At 42.3% G+C, this 18536-nt stretch overlaps 1 protein-coding gene across 2 annotated transcripts in view; it reads right to left on the bottom strand.

Annotated features, from left to right (window-relative positions):
* Positions 1-11099: 11099 nt before the first annotated feature.
* Positions 11100-18536, bottom strand: part of mcm3ap (minichromosome maintenance complex component 3 associated protein) — a 70657-nt gene continuing 63220 nt past the window's right edge. For both annotated transcript variants that reach the window (XM_059967396.1, XM_059967397.1), the window contains 3 exons: positions 13668-13865; positions 11901-12042; positions 11100-11781 (listed from right to left, as the gene is read on the bottom strand). In XM_059967396.1, the coding sequence (XP_059823379.1) occupies positions 11599-11781; positions 11901-12042; positions 13668-13865 (523 nt within the window). In that variant the 3' untranslated portion in view covers positions 11100-11598. The remainder of the gene's footprint in view (positions 11782-11900; positions 12043-13667; positions 13866-18536) is intronic.

Genomic DNA, 18536 nt, shown 5'->3' with positions numbered 1-18536 from the left:
CCGTTTGCCTGACTTCACCAGCTCCGTAATCTAGTTAGCAGTAATATCAGAAAGAGAGGGCGCTGCTGTGGACTCTGCCTGCTTTGGTGAGTGATTTTCACACTTCCTCGTTTTTCAGGGCACTGCCTCCAACCCTGGTCTGACAAGCCACAGCTGTAACAAATCCTTTCCTTTACCCTCCCACATCTACTCCAGCAAGTTCTTTGTGACATCATGGCAGCTGCATTCGCTACAACCACTTTACCAAATCCTCTGGTCTACCTCACTGGCCCATGAAACTATTTCAGAGTAGGTCAATCCCACCACTATACCCAAATCTAAAGCTTCCTGGTGGGCTCTCAGGCCTTCCTTCAGTGCTTTCAGGAAGACTGGATCAACCCTCCCTGGATTATCCAACCCTGCATATCCTCACCTGCTCAATATTTACGTCCTGTATATTCCATGGCTGACTTATCAGCCCTTTGAATCACTGTTCCCCAGTTACTCTCACCTCCTCCCCATGTTGCTGTCTCACTTCCCCTTTAAAAAAGCGCTACCTCTCTTTTTGCTGGCATTCCCAGTAGTTGCCCATGTACCATCCCGCACACTCTGGGCCATGCCGTCCCACATATTCCCCGGGCACTTCGCTTTCACCAACACGTGTATATCTGGTGAATTTCAACCACTTCCTCAAGCTTGCGCCAGGATTCTGAATTCCCACGTGCAACGTTAAGTGAGGACAACTCTGACAAAATGCTCTGTTTCTCCCTGGGGGTGAAATCAGGGTCAAGGGCTGGCTCGGATCATCAGGGTTCTCTACCTAACATTGCCTGACCTCAAAAGGTCTCCACACTAATTCCCACACAATGCAAAATATAAATGACGGATGTCATTTAAACAGTACACACTTAAAACCGCAGAGTGTGTACTCCACAATCTGTCACTTCTGTGCACTTGAACCCACAATGCTTTGCATCTGTACACCAAGGCACACTCACTCGCAAACACGTATGCCAAAATACAGTTCCCGGATCGAGGGTATCCCGGAGTCTTGAACCTTCAATAACCATCCTTCGCAAATGGTGGCCCCATCTCACCAAATTAACACTCAGAGTTTAGTCTCCTACATAAGCACACATGCCCGCGCACACACTACTTCTATATACCAGTTCAGCCCTCCCTCATGTTTGTGATACCTAGCAATCCGAACAGATCCGAGGGTGAGGGCTAATTTTTAAAATACTCACCCACTTAGACTACTGAGATCACTGGCCGCATGATGGGTTGCAAGAAGGTGTCCCACTTCTGAAACAAAATCTTGAAATCACGTTGTACAAGGAACTAGTAGATATGAAGCAGCCTCTTTATTTGACACAATGAATACAGCAGGCATTAGATGGGGATCCTTTTGGAGGAAGAAGGCCTGGACCCGATACCACACAACACTTTATATGCTAAAGGTCTAAGAAAAATTCAGTACAATTCCATATTCACAATGATTCTTTTGAACTACACACCACCCTCACAACTCCCTCTTTGCACCTATACTACAGACACCTAAATAACAAATTTAAATCAGCTTTGTCTGGTCTTCCAATTAACTTGGTTCTTAGGAGCCCATTGTTCAGAGTTGCATATTAGATTTAATTCATGGTTCATATTCAAATCTGAAGACTGGTGGCTGAAGTCAGTTGCTGAAGTTATTTGCTATATGTGCTAAATCCCTGCCCCCCCCAAAAAAAAACTAACAGTATGAGCACTGAGAGATCATTTTGTTTGTGAAATCTTACAAGATGGCTCCCAACATGGCTCCTAACTGAAGCACAACTCACATTTAAAAGAGCAGTTGATATTGCTGGATCAATGGAAACAGCAGAGACGCAGTTGTGTTGTGGTCAGGAATTGAAATGAGTGTGAACAAATCTGCAGACTCGAGAGGGAGGCCTGGCCAAATAAATTGCTTTGCTTTTATGGCAGGGGCTCACATACACCAGACAATGAAGGTTTAAATGCAAAACTTGTGGAGAATCCAAATAGTAGGACACATACAAAGGGCATGTCAGGCAGACAATTATAAATGGACTGCATAGGAAAGAGAAAAGATAAAAAGTCAACTTGCAGTTTCAAAAAGAGCACTAATCTGCAAGCTATTTATAAAAACTCTGATAATGATGAGTGTTACACAGGACGGGATAGCCTTGCGATTTGCAATGTGAAAGCTAACAGACAAGCTTACACCAGAAGTGAAAGGCAAATTAAACTGGAATTGAGACACTGGCTCAGCTGCTTCAGTCATTCCACAAAAAAAGTTTGAATGGCATTTCAAACACACCAAACTGAAGCCTGCAGATATCCAACTAAGAACTTATACTGGAGAAAAGATAATTCCTGTGGGAATGACATTTATAACAGTGAAATACAACAATCAACAAGCCACACTGGGCTTGTATGAGGTTAAAAGAGGAAGCCAACATTGTGGGGCCGGGAGTGGCTGAGACAACTACGACTTGGTTGGAGATTCATCGTGCATTTGTGTGCTACATTGCCTGCAATAGAGTCAACTGGAAGTGAATTAAGAAAGGTACTGGAATGATGCTACAGCAGTGTTCAATGCAGTGACTAACATATCAAGGGTAAAATAGTGTTAAATGAAAATGCCAGACCCAAGTTTTACAAAGTCCATCTGGTTCCTTATGTCATCCACCATAAAGCAGCCAGTGAGCTGGTTTGTGTGGAAGATGAAGAAATTCTTTCCAACGTTGACTGGAACCTGTGGGCAATGCCAGTGGTCCCAGTAGCCAAGAAAAATGGATCTGTTAGGACCTGTGGTGATTTTAAGGTCACCAACAACCCAGTACTGACAGTAAATCAATACCCTCTGCCCAGGATGGAGGATATCTTTACAGACCTTTCCGGAGGAAAACAATAAAGTAAAGTGGACTTAGCTGAGGCCTATCTGCAGATGGGTATGGAAGAAGAGTCCAAGCGTTCCTCACTGTAAACACTCACAAAGGGCTTTACTGCTATAATAGGCTTAGTTATGGAGTAGCACCTGTACCTGCACCCTGGCAGAAAGCTATAGAACAGGGCCGCCCAGAAAATGATTCTCAGAGTCATATGTGGTGATATACTTGTACTTAGGCAATAAATTTACTTTCAATTTTACTATCTATCTATTGAATGAATGAATGAATAACTAACTAACAGCAGTTCTTTAAGATACCAGGATCACTGGGATCTATTTCAGGGCAGAAGGGATTAATACAGGCAGGACAAGTTGCACCTAAAATGGAATGGCACCAATACTCTTGCAATGTTTTCTGGTTGTTACACAGGATGGTTTAAGCTAATGTGGTAGAGAGATGGGAACCAAAGCGAGGGATCAGCAAGTGGAGGGATTAAGGAGGTTGTCAATAAATCATTCGGTGATCAATTCAATGTTGTGGTGAGTGAAGTTATCCAAGCTGGTTTAGGAGCTGATGGTTGAAGGGTAGTAGTGTTACGAATGAGGAGTAACTCTGATGGGCAGAAGGGTACAGAATCGCCAATGTCTGTCCCCTCCCCCTTTTTGAGAATCGCAAGATCGCTATTATTTCGGGTCTGATACCCAGGAAATGAGAGAGATACACAGCATGTCAGTAATGAGAGAGAGACAACGCCAGAATACACAAGGTGGAATGTCTCCTATTGACAAAGGGAGAGATTACTGCTATTGTCTCTTGAAGGAAGAATTGTGTATTGAGTACTGTACTATTCATTGAAACCCCTCAGGGGACAACCAGAGTGGTCTGGTTGAGGGATTGCATCATCCCAGCCTGATTGACACCTGAGACCCCATGAGTGGGGATAAAAGTAGGGTCTGGGGAACACCCCTCAGACGCACCAGGAGAGACACTACGAGACCGGTGGGGGCTTGTGTGTGTGTCCACCCTTGCCTGGGTGACGAGTCCTCCACGGAACGGTCTAGCTAAAGGATGGATACGGATCAAGATCGTACAAGGAAAGTCGGCAAGTTTCTCTCTCTCTCTCTCTCTCTCTCTCTCTCCAACAATTGCAACACAGTGATCAACAATGACTGCAGCCTGTATGAACTGAACAAACTTTATATTTCCATCGGACAATTCATTATCCCCTAGACAACGATAGAGCTTATTTCTTATTGATTATTATTATACCTGCACTTTTAGGTTTAGTATTGATGACGTATATTATCTGTATATTTGCACTGATATTATTTTTGTGTATTTTTACTAATAAATACTGTTAAAAATAGTATCATCAGACTTCAACGGCTACTTCTATCTATGCTGGTAAGACACCCAGTTATGGGGTTTGTAACAACTTGGGGGCTCCTCCGGGATTTGATACCAAATTGGAGGGCCAGTAAATCGGGCTTTTAAGTCCAGACTTGGATCTGGTTACGTGGGTAACCAGATGGGAAACCAGCAAAGATGGACGTAGATGAATTTACAAAAAACCCAACTCCAGAGATGCTAGAGGATGCCACAAAGTCGGACTTGGTAAATATTGCAAAAAGATTAAAACTCACAGAGGTGAAGTCGTCAATGAAAAAGTGGGAGATACAGAGGGCCATAGCTCAGTATTATGTTAATAAGGAGGTGTTTTCGGCTGAGGTAGTGGAACCTACCCCTGAAAAGGTACCAGCTATTGGAACGGCTCAGTTAGAGTTGGAAAAATTAAGGTTGGAACAGAAGGAAAGGGAGCATGAAATTAGGTTAAAGCAGCTGGAAGCAGCTGAAAAGGAGAAGGAAAGAGCTGAAAAGCAGAGGGAGCATGAAATTAGGTTAAAAGAGCAGGAAGCAGAGGAAAGGGAGAAGCAGAAGCAGAGGCAGCATGAGCTGGACATGGAGAAGTTAAAGCAAGAGAGAAATATCCAAGGGGCGGACCGAAAGGAGAGGTTTAATGTTAGTAGGGAGTTTAGGTTAGTACCTCCATTCGAGGAGACGGATGTTGATAGTTATTTCTTGCATTTTGAAAAGGCGGCAGTGAATCAGAAGTGGCCCAGAGATCAGTGGGTGGTGTTGTTACAAAGTGTGTTAAAAGGGAAGGCACAACGGGCATATGCGGTGTTATCTGTGGAGGAGGAGGAGTATGAGAATTACGAGGAAGTAAAACAGGCCATTCTTCGGGCATACGAATTGGTACCTGAGGCATATAGACAAAAGTTCAGAGATTTAAAGAAAGTGTGGAATCAGACATATGCAGAGTTTGCCTATGAGAGGGGTGTGCTCTTGGATCGTTGGTGTGCGGCAGAAAGGGTGGAAGAGGATTTTCAGCATTTCAGGGAGTTAATTCTGATTGAGGAATTTAAAGGTTGTGTTTCGGATGATATCCAGATGTATTTGAAAAAGAAGCCGAATAAGTCCATATCAGAATTTGCCAGGTTCGCAGGTGAATATGCCCTAACCTACAAGACAAAGTTTTACTCGACTAAGAGTTACCAGAAAGACTGTAGGAACAGTAGAGAAAGCCCGCTGGCTGAGGCAGAAATTCAGCCGGGAGCTAGAGGTAAAAGTAAGGAGGGAGAAAGGCAGGCTGGCAGGAGGGTTCCTGGCTTGACCTGTTTTAATTGTGGAAAGGTGGGTCATATTGCATCTAAGTGCTTTGCTCCATGGAAGGAGACAGGAAAAGGGAACGCAACAGTCCCTACAGGGTGTATTGTGTCGATCAGCAAATCGACGAGAAAGCCCCAGATAGATAAAATACGAGAGGGGTGTGAGAAATTTATTTCAGAAGGGACCGTGTCTGCGAAAGACGGAGAAACACCAGTTCCAGTGCGGATCTGGAGAGATACTGGAGCTGAGCTGTCATTGATTCTCGGTAAGGTACTAGATTTTGGTCCTGAGACTGGAGAGGTAGTTTTGAGAGGAATAGGAAAAGGGACAGAAGCTGTGCCTTTGCATAGGATCATTATAAATTGTGATCTGGTATCTGGACCAGTTGAAATAGGGGTACGGTCAGAATTACCGAGAGAAGGCGTGGACGTCCTTCTTGGTAATGATTTAGCAGGTGGTGACGTGTGTTCAGCAAGGAAGCTGACGAGCAAGCCTGTAAGTGTTGAGGACCCGCCCCTAGGTTCCAAGATCTATCCCGCATGTGCGATCACTCGCAGCATGTCGAAAAAGGCAGCTGAGAAAGAGACCAGTTTAAATCAGTCCAGTATCGATTTGGCTGAGACGTTTTTACCAACCCTGTACCAAGAGGGGTTAGAGGGTGGTAAAACAGAGAATAGGGAGGTGAAAGGGAGTAAAGGAGAGGAGGTAGACCTACCCTTAGCCAGGAGGAAATTTATAGAGGCACAGAGTAAAAATGAGAAACAGATAAGGCTGTTAGAAGGTCCCGGGTTGGACATGATGATCTGCCTGGCTTGACAGAACTGTTTGAAGAAGATGAAAATTTTAAATGTGTTCCCGAAAATGAAATAAGGGCAGTCCTAGATGAAAAGGATGCCCTTACGTTGAAGGAGTCTGCTGGGTTAGCAGATGAGGCTGTTTCAGCCCGCGGGGTTGAGTTTACTCCGGAAGGGAGTTGCCCAGAGAGTAACTGGGAGGATCAGGGGAACTTAGAATTTGAAAAGGGGACGGGTATTGAAAGCCTGGAAGAGGCAGATGTCCCATTTGAGTGTGTTCAAGATGTGGATGCACGTGGTACTTAACCTAGTAATGAAACTCAGGAAAAGTCTGAGGTATCTGATTCAGTTAAAAAGGAATGCAGTCCTTGTGGGTCAGATGGACTTGGTTCAGTGAAGAAAGGGTTAACCTTGGTACTAGTGGGAAGAGAGAATTCCCAGTTGTTTGTGTTAGAAGGTGTGTTAAAAGTTAGGGAGGAGATAAAAGGTGGTGATGTGGATATTATTATTGAAGGAGAAGGGAAAAGTGTAGTTCCTAAATTGAATGAAGAAAATTTAAAGTCTGGATTGGTGTCAGAAGCCGTAACCAGGCTGAAGGAACAATGGCTTGTTAACAAGGTGCCTGTGAATCAATTACAGTTTGATTTGGAATGTAAAGGTGCCCCACTCGCTAATGTTATTCAAGGGTGTGCTGTGAAGAGGCAGAATTTGAAATGTTGTTTGGACAATGAGGGATCGCTTGCAGATATTAAACTGAAAACTAATAGAATGAAGGGTCCTGAAGATAAAACTAACGACTTGCTTAAAAATAAAGAATTGTGTGGAAGTTCAGAAAATGGGCTAAGTTTGGAAAACATTGTTGATAAAATAACTCTTAAGAAAAGAACATGCAAAAGCCTATTCCACCCTGGTAAGCAAGCTAACCACGTGAGAGTTAACTGGAAAAGGGGCGAAGGTTGAAAAATGCCACTTTAAATAACAGGATCTGGTTTAAGGGATTTCGACCAAGCATGTAAATAATAAAGACAACACCAGGGAAGATTGACTGTTAATTTTAAAAGTAAAATAAAGATTAGTATTTGCATAAACTTTTGTAATATACTCATAAGCTAAGATCAACTCTTCAGTTTCGTTTTGCTGAAGAAAAGGAATAAAAGTAGGTGGTTATTAAATTGGAGTCTGATGCTACAGGAATTTATTAAGGTACAAGATATTAAGCTATTAAAGGAAGTGACAATGTAGTCGCTAACTATCTATATGCTGAATTGAATGTATAACTGTACTACTCTGTAGTGTGTTAGATTCGGAAATTCTGTAAGACTGTATTACCGTAGATTCCGGACTACAGAGCGGACCTGATTAAAAGCCGCACGCTTTCAGAAAGAAAATCAATTTTGTACTTGTACAAGCCGCACCGGATTTTAAGCCGCAGGTGTCCCACGTTGTAAAATGAGATATTTACAGAGAAAGATATTACACGTGAGGATTTTTAAACTTTGAATTAAATCCGTATGGTAACATAAACAAATACATATTGCAAATGCTTTTTTTCGAACAGTGCCTGTATCACAGCTACTTTTAAATATACCTACGTATCGGTAACACAGAAATGACGTTTCGGGGGAGAGAGGGGGAGAGAGGGAGAGAGAGGGAGGGAGAGGGAGGGAGAGGGAGGGAGAGGGAGGGAGAGGGAGGGGGAGGGAGGGGGAGGGAGGGGGAGGGAGGGAGAGGGGGGAGAGTCTTACGAATCCCGTAACTGGAGAACTTACCAGCAAAGATAGAGAGGTCCGTTGGTCTGATGTCACTATTTTCAAACGTTTTTATTGATAAACGGACACAAAAGTAGGGTTAATACAAACATTCAGAGACAATAGTCGCTGTTGTTATTCTGTATCCCTGGTGGGACCTGCAATTCGACACGTTTCTCTCTCTCTCTCCGACTGCGTCTACTGACCCCCCACCCCACCTACCTTTCGACGGGTGCTCTTGCGATTCTCACAAAGGAGGGGGCTGGGATCATAACAATACAAATTGCACGTCTCACCCGGGATGCAGAATAAGACGACAGCGACTATTGTCTCATGGAGACCACGTGAAAAGCCCTCGGGCAAGGTGGGCTGGTTGAGAGAGAGATTGCATCATCCCAACCTGACTGACTCCTGCGACCCCGTGAGGAAGTATAAAGGAGAGTCTCAGGGGGACAGCCCCTCGGACGCACCCAGAAGACACGAGAGAGTGATCCCGCAGCAGCGGGAAGCCACGTGCGTCAGATTCTGGGATCGGAATTTGTGGCTGGAATCACAGAAAACCGCTTTTAACTAACATCGGGGAGAGGAAACCAACGTTCCCCCGATTTCACGGAAGATTCATCGAGACTCGGCAAGTTCTTTCTCTTCTCCCCCAGTCTCTCTCTCTCGGTCGCCCCACGTGAAACCCGGCGATTTCCAACGGGCTGAGGCCGGCAGACTTTCTGAGTGACTTTTATATTTCCAACGGACAATCTATTAACCCCTAGACATCAGCAGAGCTCACTTAATGATGAGTATTACTATACCCGCGCTTTACATTGAGTGTTGACGATGTGCACTATCTGAATGTATGTATTAACCCTACTTTTGTGTCCCATTATAAATGAAACGTTTGAAAATAGTGACATCAGACTTCAACGGACCTCTCTATCTTTGCTGGTAAGTTCTCCAGTTACGGGATTCATAACAATCTACTGTTACCAGGCAAAATGTTTTTGGCGGCATTGAAAAAACATGCATTAGCCGCACTGTAGTATAAGCCGCTACTTTTTTCCTATGCTTTGAACACTGCAGCAACACTGCGGCCTATAGTCTGGAATTTACAGTAGTTAATTTTTCCCAGTGGTAAAAATCCTTAGAAGGATGGGGGTGTTACGAATGAGGAGCAACTCTGATGGGCAGAAGGGTACAGAATTGCCAATGCCTGTCCCCTCCCCCTTTTTGAGAATCGCAAGATCGCTATTATTTCAGGTCTGATATCCAGGAAATGAGAGAGATACACAGCATGTCAGTAATGAGAGAGACAACGCCAGAATACACAAGGTGGAATGTCTCCTATTGACAAAGGGAGAGATTACTGCTATTGTCTCTTGAAAGAAGAATTGTGTATTGAGTACTGTACTATTCATTGAAACCCCTCGGGGACAGCCAGAGTGGTCTGGTGGAGGGATTGCATCATCCCAACCTGATTGACATCTGAGACCCCGTGAGTGGGGATAAAAGTAGGGTCTGGGGAACAGCCCTTAGACACACCAGGAGAGACGGTACGAGACCGGGGGGGGGGGGGGGCTTGTGTGTGTGTCCACCCTTGCCTGGGTGACGAGTCCTCCACGGAACGGTCCAGCTAAAGGACGGATACGGATCAAGATCGTACAAGGAAAGTCGGCAAGTTTCTCTCTCTCTCTCTCTCTCTCCAACAATTGCAACACAGTGATCAACAATGAATGCAGCCTGTATGAACTGAATTGAACTTTATATTTCCATCGGACAATTCATTATCCCCTAGACAATGATAGAGCTTATTTCTTATTATTATTATACCCGCACTTTTAGGTTTAGTATTGATAACATATTATCTGTATATTTGCATTGATATTATTTTTGTGTATTTTTACTAATACTGTTAAAAATAGTATCATCAGACTTCAACAGCCACTCCTATCTTTGCTAGTAAGACACCCAGTTACGGGGTTCGTAACAGTCGCTACTCCTGAACTTGATGGCATGGGGCCTAATTCTTCTGTACCTCCTTCCTAATGGCAGCAGTGAGAAGAGAACATGGCCTAGATAGTGGGGGTCCTTGATGATGGATGCTGCCTTCTTATGGAGCAATCCTTGTAGATATGCTCAAAGGTGGGGAGGGCTTTTGCTGTGATGGACCGGGCTATATCCATCATTTGCTGTATAGATATTTCTGTTCCTGGGCATTGGTGTTTCCTTATCAGGCCATGAATCAACCAGTTGGGACACTCTCCTCTGTCTATCCATAGAAGTTTGTCAGTTCTAGATGACATGCTGAATCTATGCAAACTTCTAAGTAGAGGCACTGTTGTGCCTTCTGTATCATGGGACTTGTATATATGCTGGTCCTAGGACAGATCACCTGGTATGATAATGCCAAGGAATTTTAAAGTTACTGATCCTATCCACCTCCTATCCTTAAATGAGGACTGCCTCATGATACTGATTTGTCACCACCTTTGATTTGGCTAACAATCCTGGTATAATCAGCAAACTTAAATATGACATTGGAGCTGTATTTAGCCTTACAGTCATAAGTATGAAGCATTCAGAGCAGAGGCCTAAGCACACAGTCTTGTGGTTCCTGTGCCGATGGGTGATTGGGGAGAAGATGTTGCTAATTTTTACAAAATGAGGGCTGCAAGTGAGGAAATCAAGGATTCAGTTGCACAAGGAAGTATCGAGGCCTAGGTCTCGGAGTTTATTGATTAGTTTTGAGGGGATGATAGTGCTGAATTTTGAGCTATAGAAAATGAAGAGTATCCTGATTTGTGCATTTTCACCATCCAGATGCTCCAGAGCTGAGTGAAGAGCTAATGAAATGGCATCTTTGTTTAGTATTATAAATTTCTTATAATGCTGCAGACAATTTATTTTATTAACTTTTTAGTACCTTTCAGAAGACTTAGAACCTGAACTTGTTAGTCACTTCCACCTTTCCAAAGTGGACACATGTTCAGAAAAGCAAAGCAAACAAAAAATACTTTAAAACCAGTAAGCCAAATAGCTTAAAATGTTTATTTCTCAAAAAGCACTACTTCGCTTGGTAAAATGCAACATTATTGAGTGGATTTTTTTCCAACTCTCCTCTAATTTACACTGAAAATTTACACTGATTTGAGGCCTGCATCTTGTCATCTCTGCTCACACCCTCTACCAGAAATTGAATGTTTATCAGATCTCAGTACATCAACAGAAAGATCAGTTCACTGGGGCAAGGCAAGTTTTCTGTAACTAAGAACAAATGTAAGCAGCAAGAAAAAACTGGGAAACAATGGTGATTGACTTGAATAAATATGAGGTCATGTTCCACTAATCACTAATCCAGATGGCTGTGACAAATAAGAAATGCACATTATCAAAGGTTGAGACAAAAATAAAATGTCTTCTGCTGGTCAAGGAATGATCTCAAGTTATACTCCACCCATCTGTAACCATATACATCATTCCAGAAAGTATAGGTTCCTTCTGCTAATTTCATCATGTGTCAGTTAAGTCCAGTAATATTGATAGGTGACGTTCACAGGTCATTTCTTCCTCTCGACTGGCCTGGATCAATCTTGTAAACTCTTTCAGTTTGTCTGATAAAGTCATTGTTGAGTTGTTTAGCCAATTAGAGTCATTCATCTTGGATTCCTCACTGTGCTCGTTATTGGCATCCTCCTAGGATTAGAAAAATTAACCAGTTAAATTCAAATTTCTGATCTTGGACATATCATAGGTAATGAAATGTGTTACATGAGAAATCAAAGGCAGTTGTAGTGGTAGGAAGATTAATAAACCTGTGGTGGGGACGAAGCTGAAGCTTGGAGCCCTGGAACAAAGAGCTCAGCAGCAGAGGCCAAGGACTGTGGGAGGTACAAAGGGAGAGCGATTGGCTCCAAGGGACCTTCGTCAAGCCAACGGTAGAGTTGTTCTTCACATCTGGCAATGATACAAACACAAATCTAAGTTTTTTCCTAAACATACAATCATTTAAAGTGTAAACTTGATTGACTTTCTGCATTAGGAATATGATAAACAGATCAGCATAGTAGTGGTTAGAGTGACACTTTACAGCACCAGTATACAACAAATGAATTCATCCATCAATTAGTATTAAAGAGGAAAATAGCACTGTAGAGGTATTAGAAATGTTCTAATTTGTTCTGTATTTCAGTTAAATATATAAATTGTTATGCAGTTTAATGGTAATTTGTCTTTTTTTAATACCTTTTAAATATTTCTATAAAACTTTGGCTAATTGGAGCAGCCGCTTAATTGGGCCAAAAATGTATTGGTCCTGATGTATCCCAATAAACCAGAAACCACTGTATATTTAAAAAAATAAAAACCTATTAAACTTCAAATTTTAAAATTTAAAAGTTTTGTTCAACTGTGAATGCCTATAGGAAAATGAATCTCAAGGTAGTATTTGGTGACATACATGTACTTTGATAATAAATTTACTTTGAACTTTGAAATACTTGACAATAGCAATCCACATCTAAAATAAGATTGATGCACTTATACATTCAAAATGTTTTTAAAAATACACACACCACCAGGCTCAAGGACCACAACTATCCCACTGTTAAAGACTCTTTGAATGGACCTCTTATATGTTGGAAGATGAACGTCTTCAAAATCTACCTCATCATGACTTTTGCTCTGTCTATCTGCACTGCATTTTTTTTTACAATATTCTCCACTCTATTGTTTTTCTCTTGTACCAACTTAACACTCTCATGATTTGAAATAACCAATAAGGATAGCAAGCAAAAGAAAGTTTATCACTTGGTACATGGGGACAATAATAAAACAATTACTAATACCAATTGCAAATGTGTCAAAGTTCAAAGTAAATTTATTTCCGAATTATGTATATGTTACCATATACTACCCAGAGATTCATTTTATTGCAGGCATTCACAGAAGAAAGAAATACAATAGAATCAATGAAAAACTACACACAAAGACTGACAAACAATATGCAACACTGTAAACACAAAAGAAAACAAATAAGAATAATAAACATAAGCAAATAAATAATGAGAACATGAGTTGAAAGTGAGTCTATACGCTGTGGAGTCAGTTCAGTGTTGAGGTGAGTGAAATTATCCATGCTGGTTCAGGAGCCCAATGGGTAATAACTGTCCCTGAACTTGGTGAAGTGGGACCAAAGACTCCTGTACATCCTGCCCAATGACAGTAACGAGACAAGTGCAATGGGTAAAATTCTATAACTGGAGAAGATGCAGAGTACTCCTGCCCTGTCAAAGGAGTGAATCAATGACTGCAATTTTCTGCGTTTTCTTAGTGCAATAATTGCAAATTTCTTCTTACAATCAATAATGACAGTTTTAAAACATTATAAAACTTGGTCTCAATCTCATTTTTAATACAAGGTATTTTGTTTGCATTTACCAAAGATTGATAATGATATTCTTTCCAACAATCTATGAGCTATAAGTATTTAAAAACAGTAGTTTCACTTTGAGTCTAGTATTTATTTCACTGTCAATATACATCCTTTGGCCATTTTCAGGAAGAGCGCGCAGTTATCGCACCTTCGATTTTCCTCTCTTTCTGTTTCCAATCCTGCCCGCAATCGCTCTGGCAGAAGTTCCTCTGCTGAGTAGGTATGAGTGATGTCCAGAGCAGAAACACTCCTTTCTAGTCGGGTTTCTTCAGAGCTGACTTTCATGGAGTAAGGTTTAAAGTCCAATTTCTGCTTAACTGAAGAGCAAGTCTGCTTTTGCACCAACCTGGAAAGCGAATAGCAAGAAATAACAAATTGTTTATATTCAAAACATCGGAAACATCGGAAGCTTTCACAGATTTCAGAGTAGTTTAGCTTACAACCTGAAATAATTGAACCGTACACAAAACATCTGTAGTATCTGACTTTCACATGGATCCTAAGCTGCAATCAAGTTTCATTTTCAATATGTCCCTTGTGGCCTAGATTGGCTCAATCATTATTTCTGATGGCACTTTCTCAATACTAACTCTCATTGAGTAATTGTTCCAAGGTAAAATTTCAGAGAGTTGTCTTGGAAAACACATTAAAACATAGCCTATTAGCCTAAATACAAGTCATTCCTCATTCTCCTTCACCTCCGGACCATAAATTCTGACTCCACAGTTGCAAACCACAGCTAAAATAAAACTCAATTTTTGCAGACAGGAAATCACTGCGTGATCACAGAACCCAGGTAAATGCCAAGACATCTAATCTCCAATATATAAACACTAAACTGCTCTTTTTCATTGCTTTGGTATCCTCCCACTGCGACAAATGCACTCTGATATTAAAATGCAGAGGCTTTAGCCCCCATATCCAACTATCCTGCTGATAATCCTACAGCCACTGGAAAATAAAGATCTCAGAGCAAGATTGCAGTACCAGAGGGACATCAGGGACCACTGTGTAATTTGCTTTATGGCACATTGGTACCAATTTAGTTGCAGTGCTGCAGTTGGTGCAGTGCTTCACCACTCACTATAAAGACAGATGGTAGAGGAGGTGGAGTATGCTTTTGATTAACTCATTGTGTTTCTCAGTGCTGCTCACTTGAACTGGAACATTTAGTGGTCAAATGTCATCCATTCTGCCAAGGGAGATTCTCTCCATTATTCTGGTAGTAGTATACATTCCATCTCAGGCCAAAATCAGGCTCTGGAGGAGCAGATCATGATCTGCAGGCATGAGACTCTGCACCCGGATGCCTTCCCTATCATGGCAGGGGACTTCAACCAACACCAACATATTACCTGTGAACCAGAGGAGCCAACACACTTGATAGTTACTATACCAACATCAAGAACACTTATCATACCAACCAATACCCATGCTTTGGGAAGTACGATCCCCTGGCTGTACTTCTACTTTAAGCATACAGGCAGGGACTAAAGACTGGAGCACCAGTGGTGATGACCAAGAAAGTATGGTCGAGGGAAGCAGAGGAGTGCTTACAATACTGCTTTGAGTCACTGGACTGGACAATATTCAGGAACTCATCTTCAAGTCTGAATGAATATGTCACATTTGTCACCGACTTCAAGACCTGTGTGGATGAGCGTGTGCCTTTGTAAATGTACCATGCTACCCAAACCAAAAGCCAAGGATGAACCCTACTGAGGAATAGATCTGTGGCATTCATGACCGGTGATCCAGAACTATACATAAAGTCCAGGTATTACTTACAGAAGGCTATTTTAAGATGAGAAAACAATTCTGATTGGAGATGGAATTGGATGCACATTAGCTCTAGTAGGGTTTGCTGGCCATCACTTCCTATAAAGCAAATCTAACTTCATGATGCTTTACTCCCAGATGAGCTCAGTGCCTTTTCTGCATGCCATGCTTTGAAAGGGAGAATAAAACTACACCAGTGCAAATCCCTGAAGCATATGGTGATCTCATCATCTCTGTTTCAGGGCCAATGTCAGAACATCTTTCCAGAGGGTGAACCCCCTCAAGGTTTCAGGCCCTGACAGTGTACTGATAGGGCATTAAAAATCTGTGTCAACCAACTGGTGGGAACGTTCAAGAACATCTTCAATCTCTCACTGCTACAGTTACAGGTTCCAACCTGCTTCAAGAGGGTGACAATCATACCAGTGCCCAAGAGCAGGGTGAGCTGCCTCAACAGTTGTTGTCACACAGTTGCCCTCACATCTACGGTGATGATGTGCTTTGAGAGGTTGGTCATGGAATAATCAACTCCTGCCCATGCAAGGATCTGAACCCGCTGCAATTTTCCTATCACCGCAAAAGATCTATGGCAGATGCAATCTCACTGGCTCTCCACCCATCTTTGGATCACCTGGGCAACAGCAATACCTATAACTAGGCTGCTATTTATTAATTACAACTCAGCGATCAGCACAACCAGACCTTCATTTCTAATCAACAAGCTCCAAAACCTGTCATCTGTACCTCCTTTTGCAACTGGATCCTTGATTCCTCACCAGCAAACCACAGTCTGTGCGGATCAGAAGTAACAAGTCCTCTCCGCTGACAATCAACTGGCACAATGCGTTCTTAGCCCATTGCTCTATTCTCTCTACACCAATGACTGAGAGGCTAGGGACAGCTCAAACCCCATTTCTATAAATTTGCTGATGACACTGGTGTTGGCAGAATTTCAGATCGTGACGAGGAGGCGCACTGGAGTTGGTTGAGTGGTGTTGCAAAAACAACCTTGCACTCAACATCAGTAATACCATGGAATTTATCGTGATGCCAGGAAGGGGAAGTCGAGGGAATACACATCAGTCCTCATTGAGGAATCAGCAGTGGGAAGAATGAGCAGTTTCAAGTTCCTGGGTGTCAAGATCTCTGAGGGTCTAATCTGGTCCCAACATATCAATGCAGCTATAAAGGAGTCAAGACAGAGGCTGCATTTCATTAGGTGTTTGAAGAGATTTGGTTTGTCACCTTTGTGTTCATCAGCTGCGTGGAGAGGGGGAGGTTGCTGCACGGGCAAGAGCTTGCTCTTCATATCGTTCTGCCCAGGCTTGTGTACCTGGACAGCTAGGATGCAATATCCATGCTCAACTCTGACCAACGGAGGCTTCATTTAATATATATTTATTTACTGTAATTGGACTACTTATTCTTTTTTCTTCTTTGTATATTATGTATTGCATTGTACTGCTGCTGCTTCAAAATCAGATAATAAACCTGATTCTGCAGATCTATCCAACATATTGACCAATTGCAAAGAAGGCAATACAGCAGCTGTATTTCATTAGGAGTTTGAGGAGAATTGACATGCCACCAAAGGCTCATGCAAATTTCTACAGGTGTACCGTAGAGAGCATCCGAACTGGTTGCATCACTGTCTGGCACAGAGGGGCCACTGCACAGAATCGGAAAACACTACAGAAAGTTGTGAATACACCCCGCTCTATCATGGGCACTGGCCTCCCCAAAATCCAAGACGCCGTCAAAAGACAATACCTCAAGAAGACATCCATCACCCAGCACAGGACCCATCACTCCTTCTCATTGCTGCCATCAACAAGCCTGAACACTCAACGTTTCAGAAATAGCTTCTTCCCCTCTAGCATCGAATTTCTAAATGGACAATGGAACCCTGTACACTACCTCACTATTTGTTTCCTTTTTTTTTGCTCTTTTTGCACTACTTATCTAATTTACAGTTCTATATATACAGTACACACCTTTCTTATTGTAATTTACAGTGATTTTATTATTAGACATTGTTTCTGCAAAACAACATATTTCATGACATATGGCGGTAATATTAAACCTGATTCTGATTTAGAAACATCATCAGAAATGTATGAGGTAGAGGTCTGACATGGCTTTGGTTCAAATACTGCAGAAATTTTGATAAGCTGCAGTCTGAACAGCATAATTGTACAAAATGTTGGTAAAGCTACATCTGGCGCACTGTGTACAGTTCTGGTTGCTCTGCCAAAGGAATATTGTTATTAAACTGGAGAGGATGTAGAAAAAATTTACGGAAGATGTTGATAGGACTGGAGGGCTTGGGTTAAAAGGAGAGACTAGTTAAGCTTAGAATATTTTCCCCTGGAGTGTATGTGGTTGATGGATGACATTAAAGACATTTGCAGTCATAAGATCCATGGGGTGAATGATCATAAGGAGAATAACTTTTTCTCCACCTCCTCCCCCCAGTTTAAAATTGAAGGGTGGGGGTAGGAGGAGACTTAAAAGGGACCATCCCCCACCCAGTGTCAGTATGTGGTGCAGGAGCCACATATCACTTTATTGTCTGTCTGTATTGTACCTGTGATGCTTATCCTCACTCCAGGTTAAGGTAAGTTGTTATATGGGCTTGGGTAGTGCGTGGCATTGAATAGTGGATAAAATAAACAAATATAGTCACCCATTCACCTTATTGGTGACAAAGATGCCATCAATTGCACAGCTCTCATTGACATACCTTCTAAAAAATGCTTTCAAATTAGACAGACAGGACCTCTCTGTAACAAAGCCACATTGACCACTTTGATCAATCCATCTTTCCATGTGCATATTAGTAGTAGTGCGATTACTCTGGTCAAGTATTATGTTCTCTATTGTCTATCGGCGAGACCCCAGGTGGCTAAGGCTGAACCAGGATCAACATGACACTTAATTGGGGATGTTAGGGTGGGTTCACTTAATGGAAAATGCCTGTGCACGACTTTGTTTCATGGGAAGAGGCTGAGGCATGGTTAACCACCATATAGTACTTGAAATATTGGTGCCAGTGTCCAGTGGCATGAAATGCAAGGACAATGGATACACTTCACTTCTGCAGCCTTCACTGCCATTGTGATGTGACATCGTCTTCCACCAGCTCCACTGTTGAGGTCTTGGTTGGATTGTACTTGGAACTTCCCCCTTGACCTTATCCCCATGAGTAAATCTCTCAAGAGCTAAGCTCCAAATGGTA

The sequence above is a fragment of the Hypanus sabinus genome, chromosome 4 (genome assembly GCF_030144855.1).
Source record: "Hypanus sabinus isolate sHypSab1 chromosome 4, sHypSab1.hap1, whole genome shotgun sequence".
NCBI classification, from domain to species: Eukaryota; Metazoa; Chordata; class Chondrichthyes; order Myliobatiformes; family Dasyatidae; genus Hypanus; species Hypanus sabinus.
The sequence above is the reverse complement of the archived record's forward strand: the minus strand, read 5'-3'. Positions and strand labels throughout refer to the sequence as shown.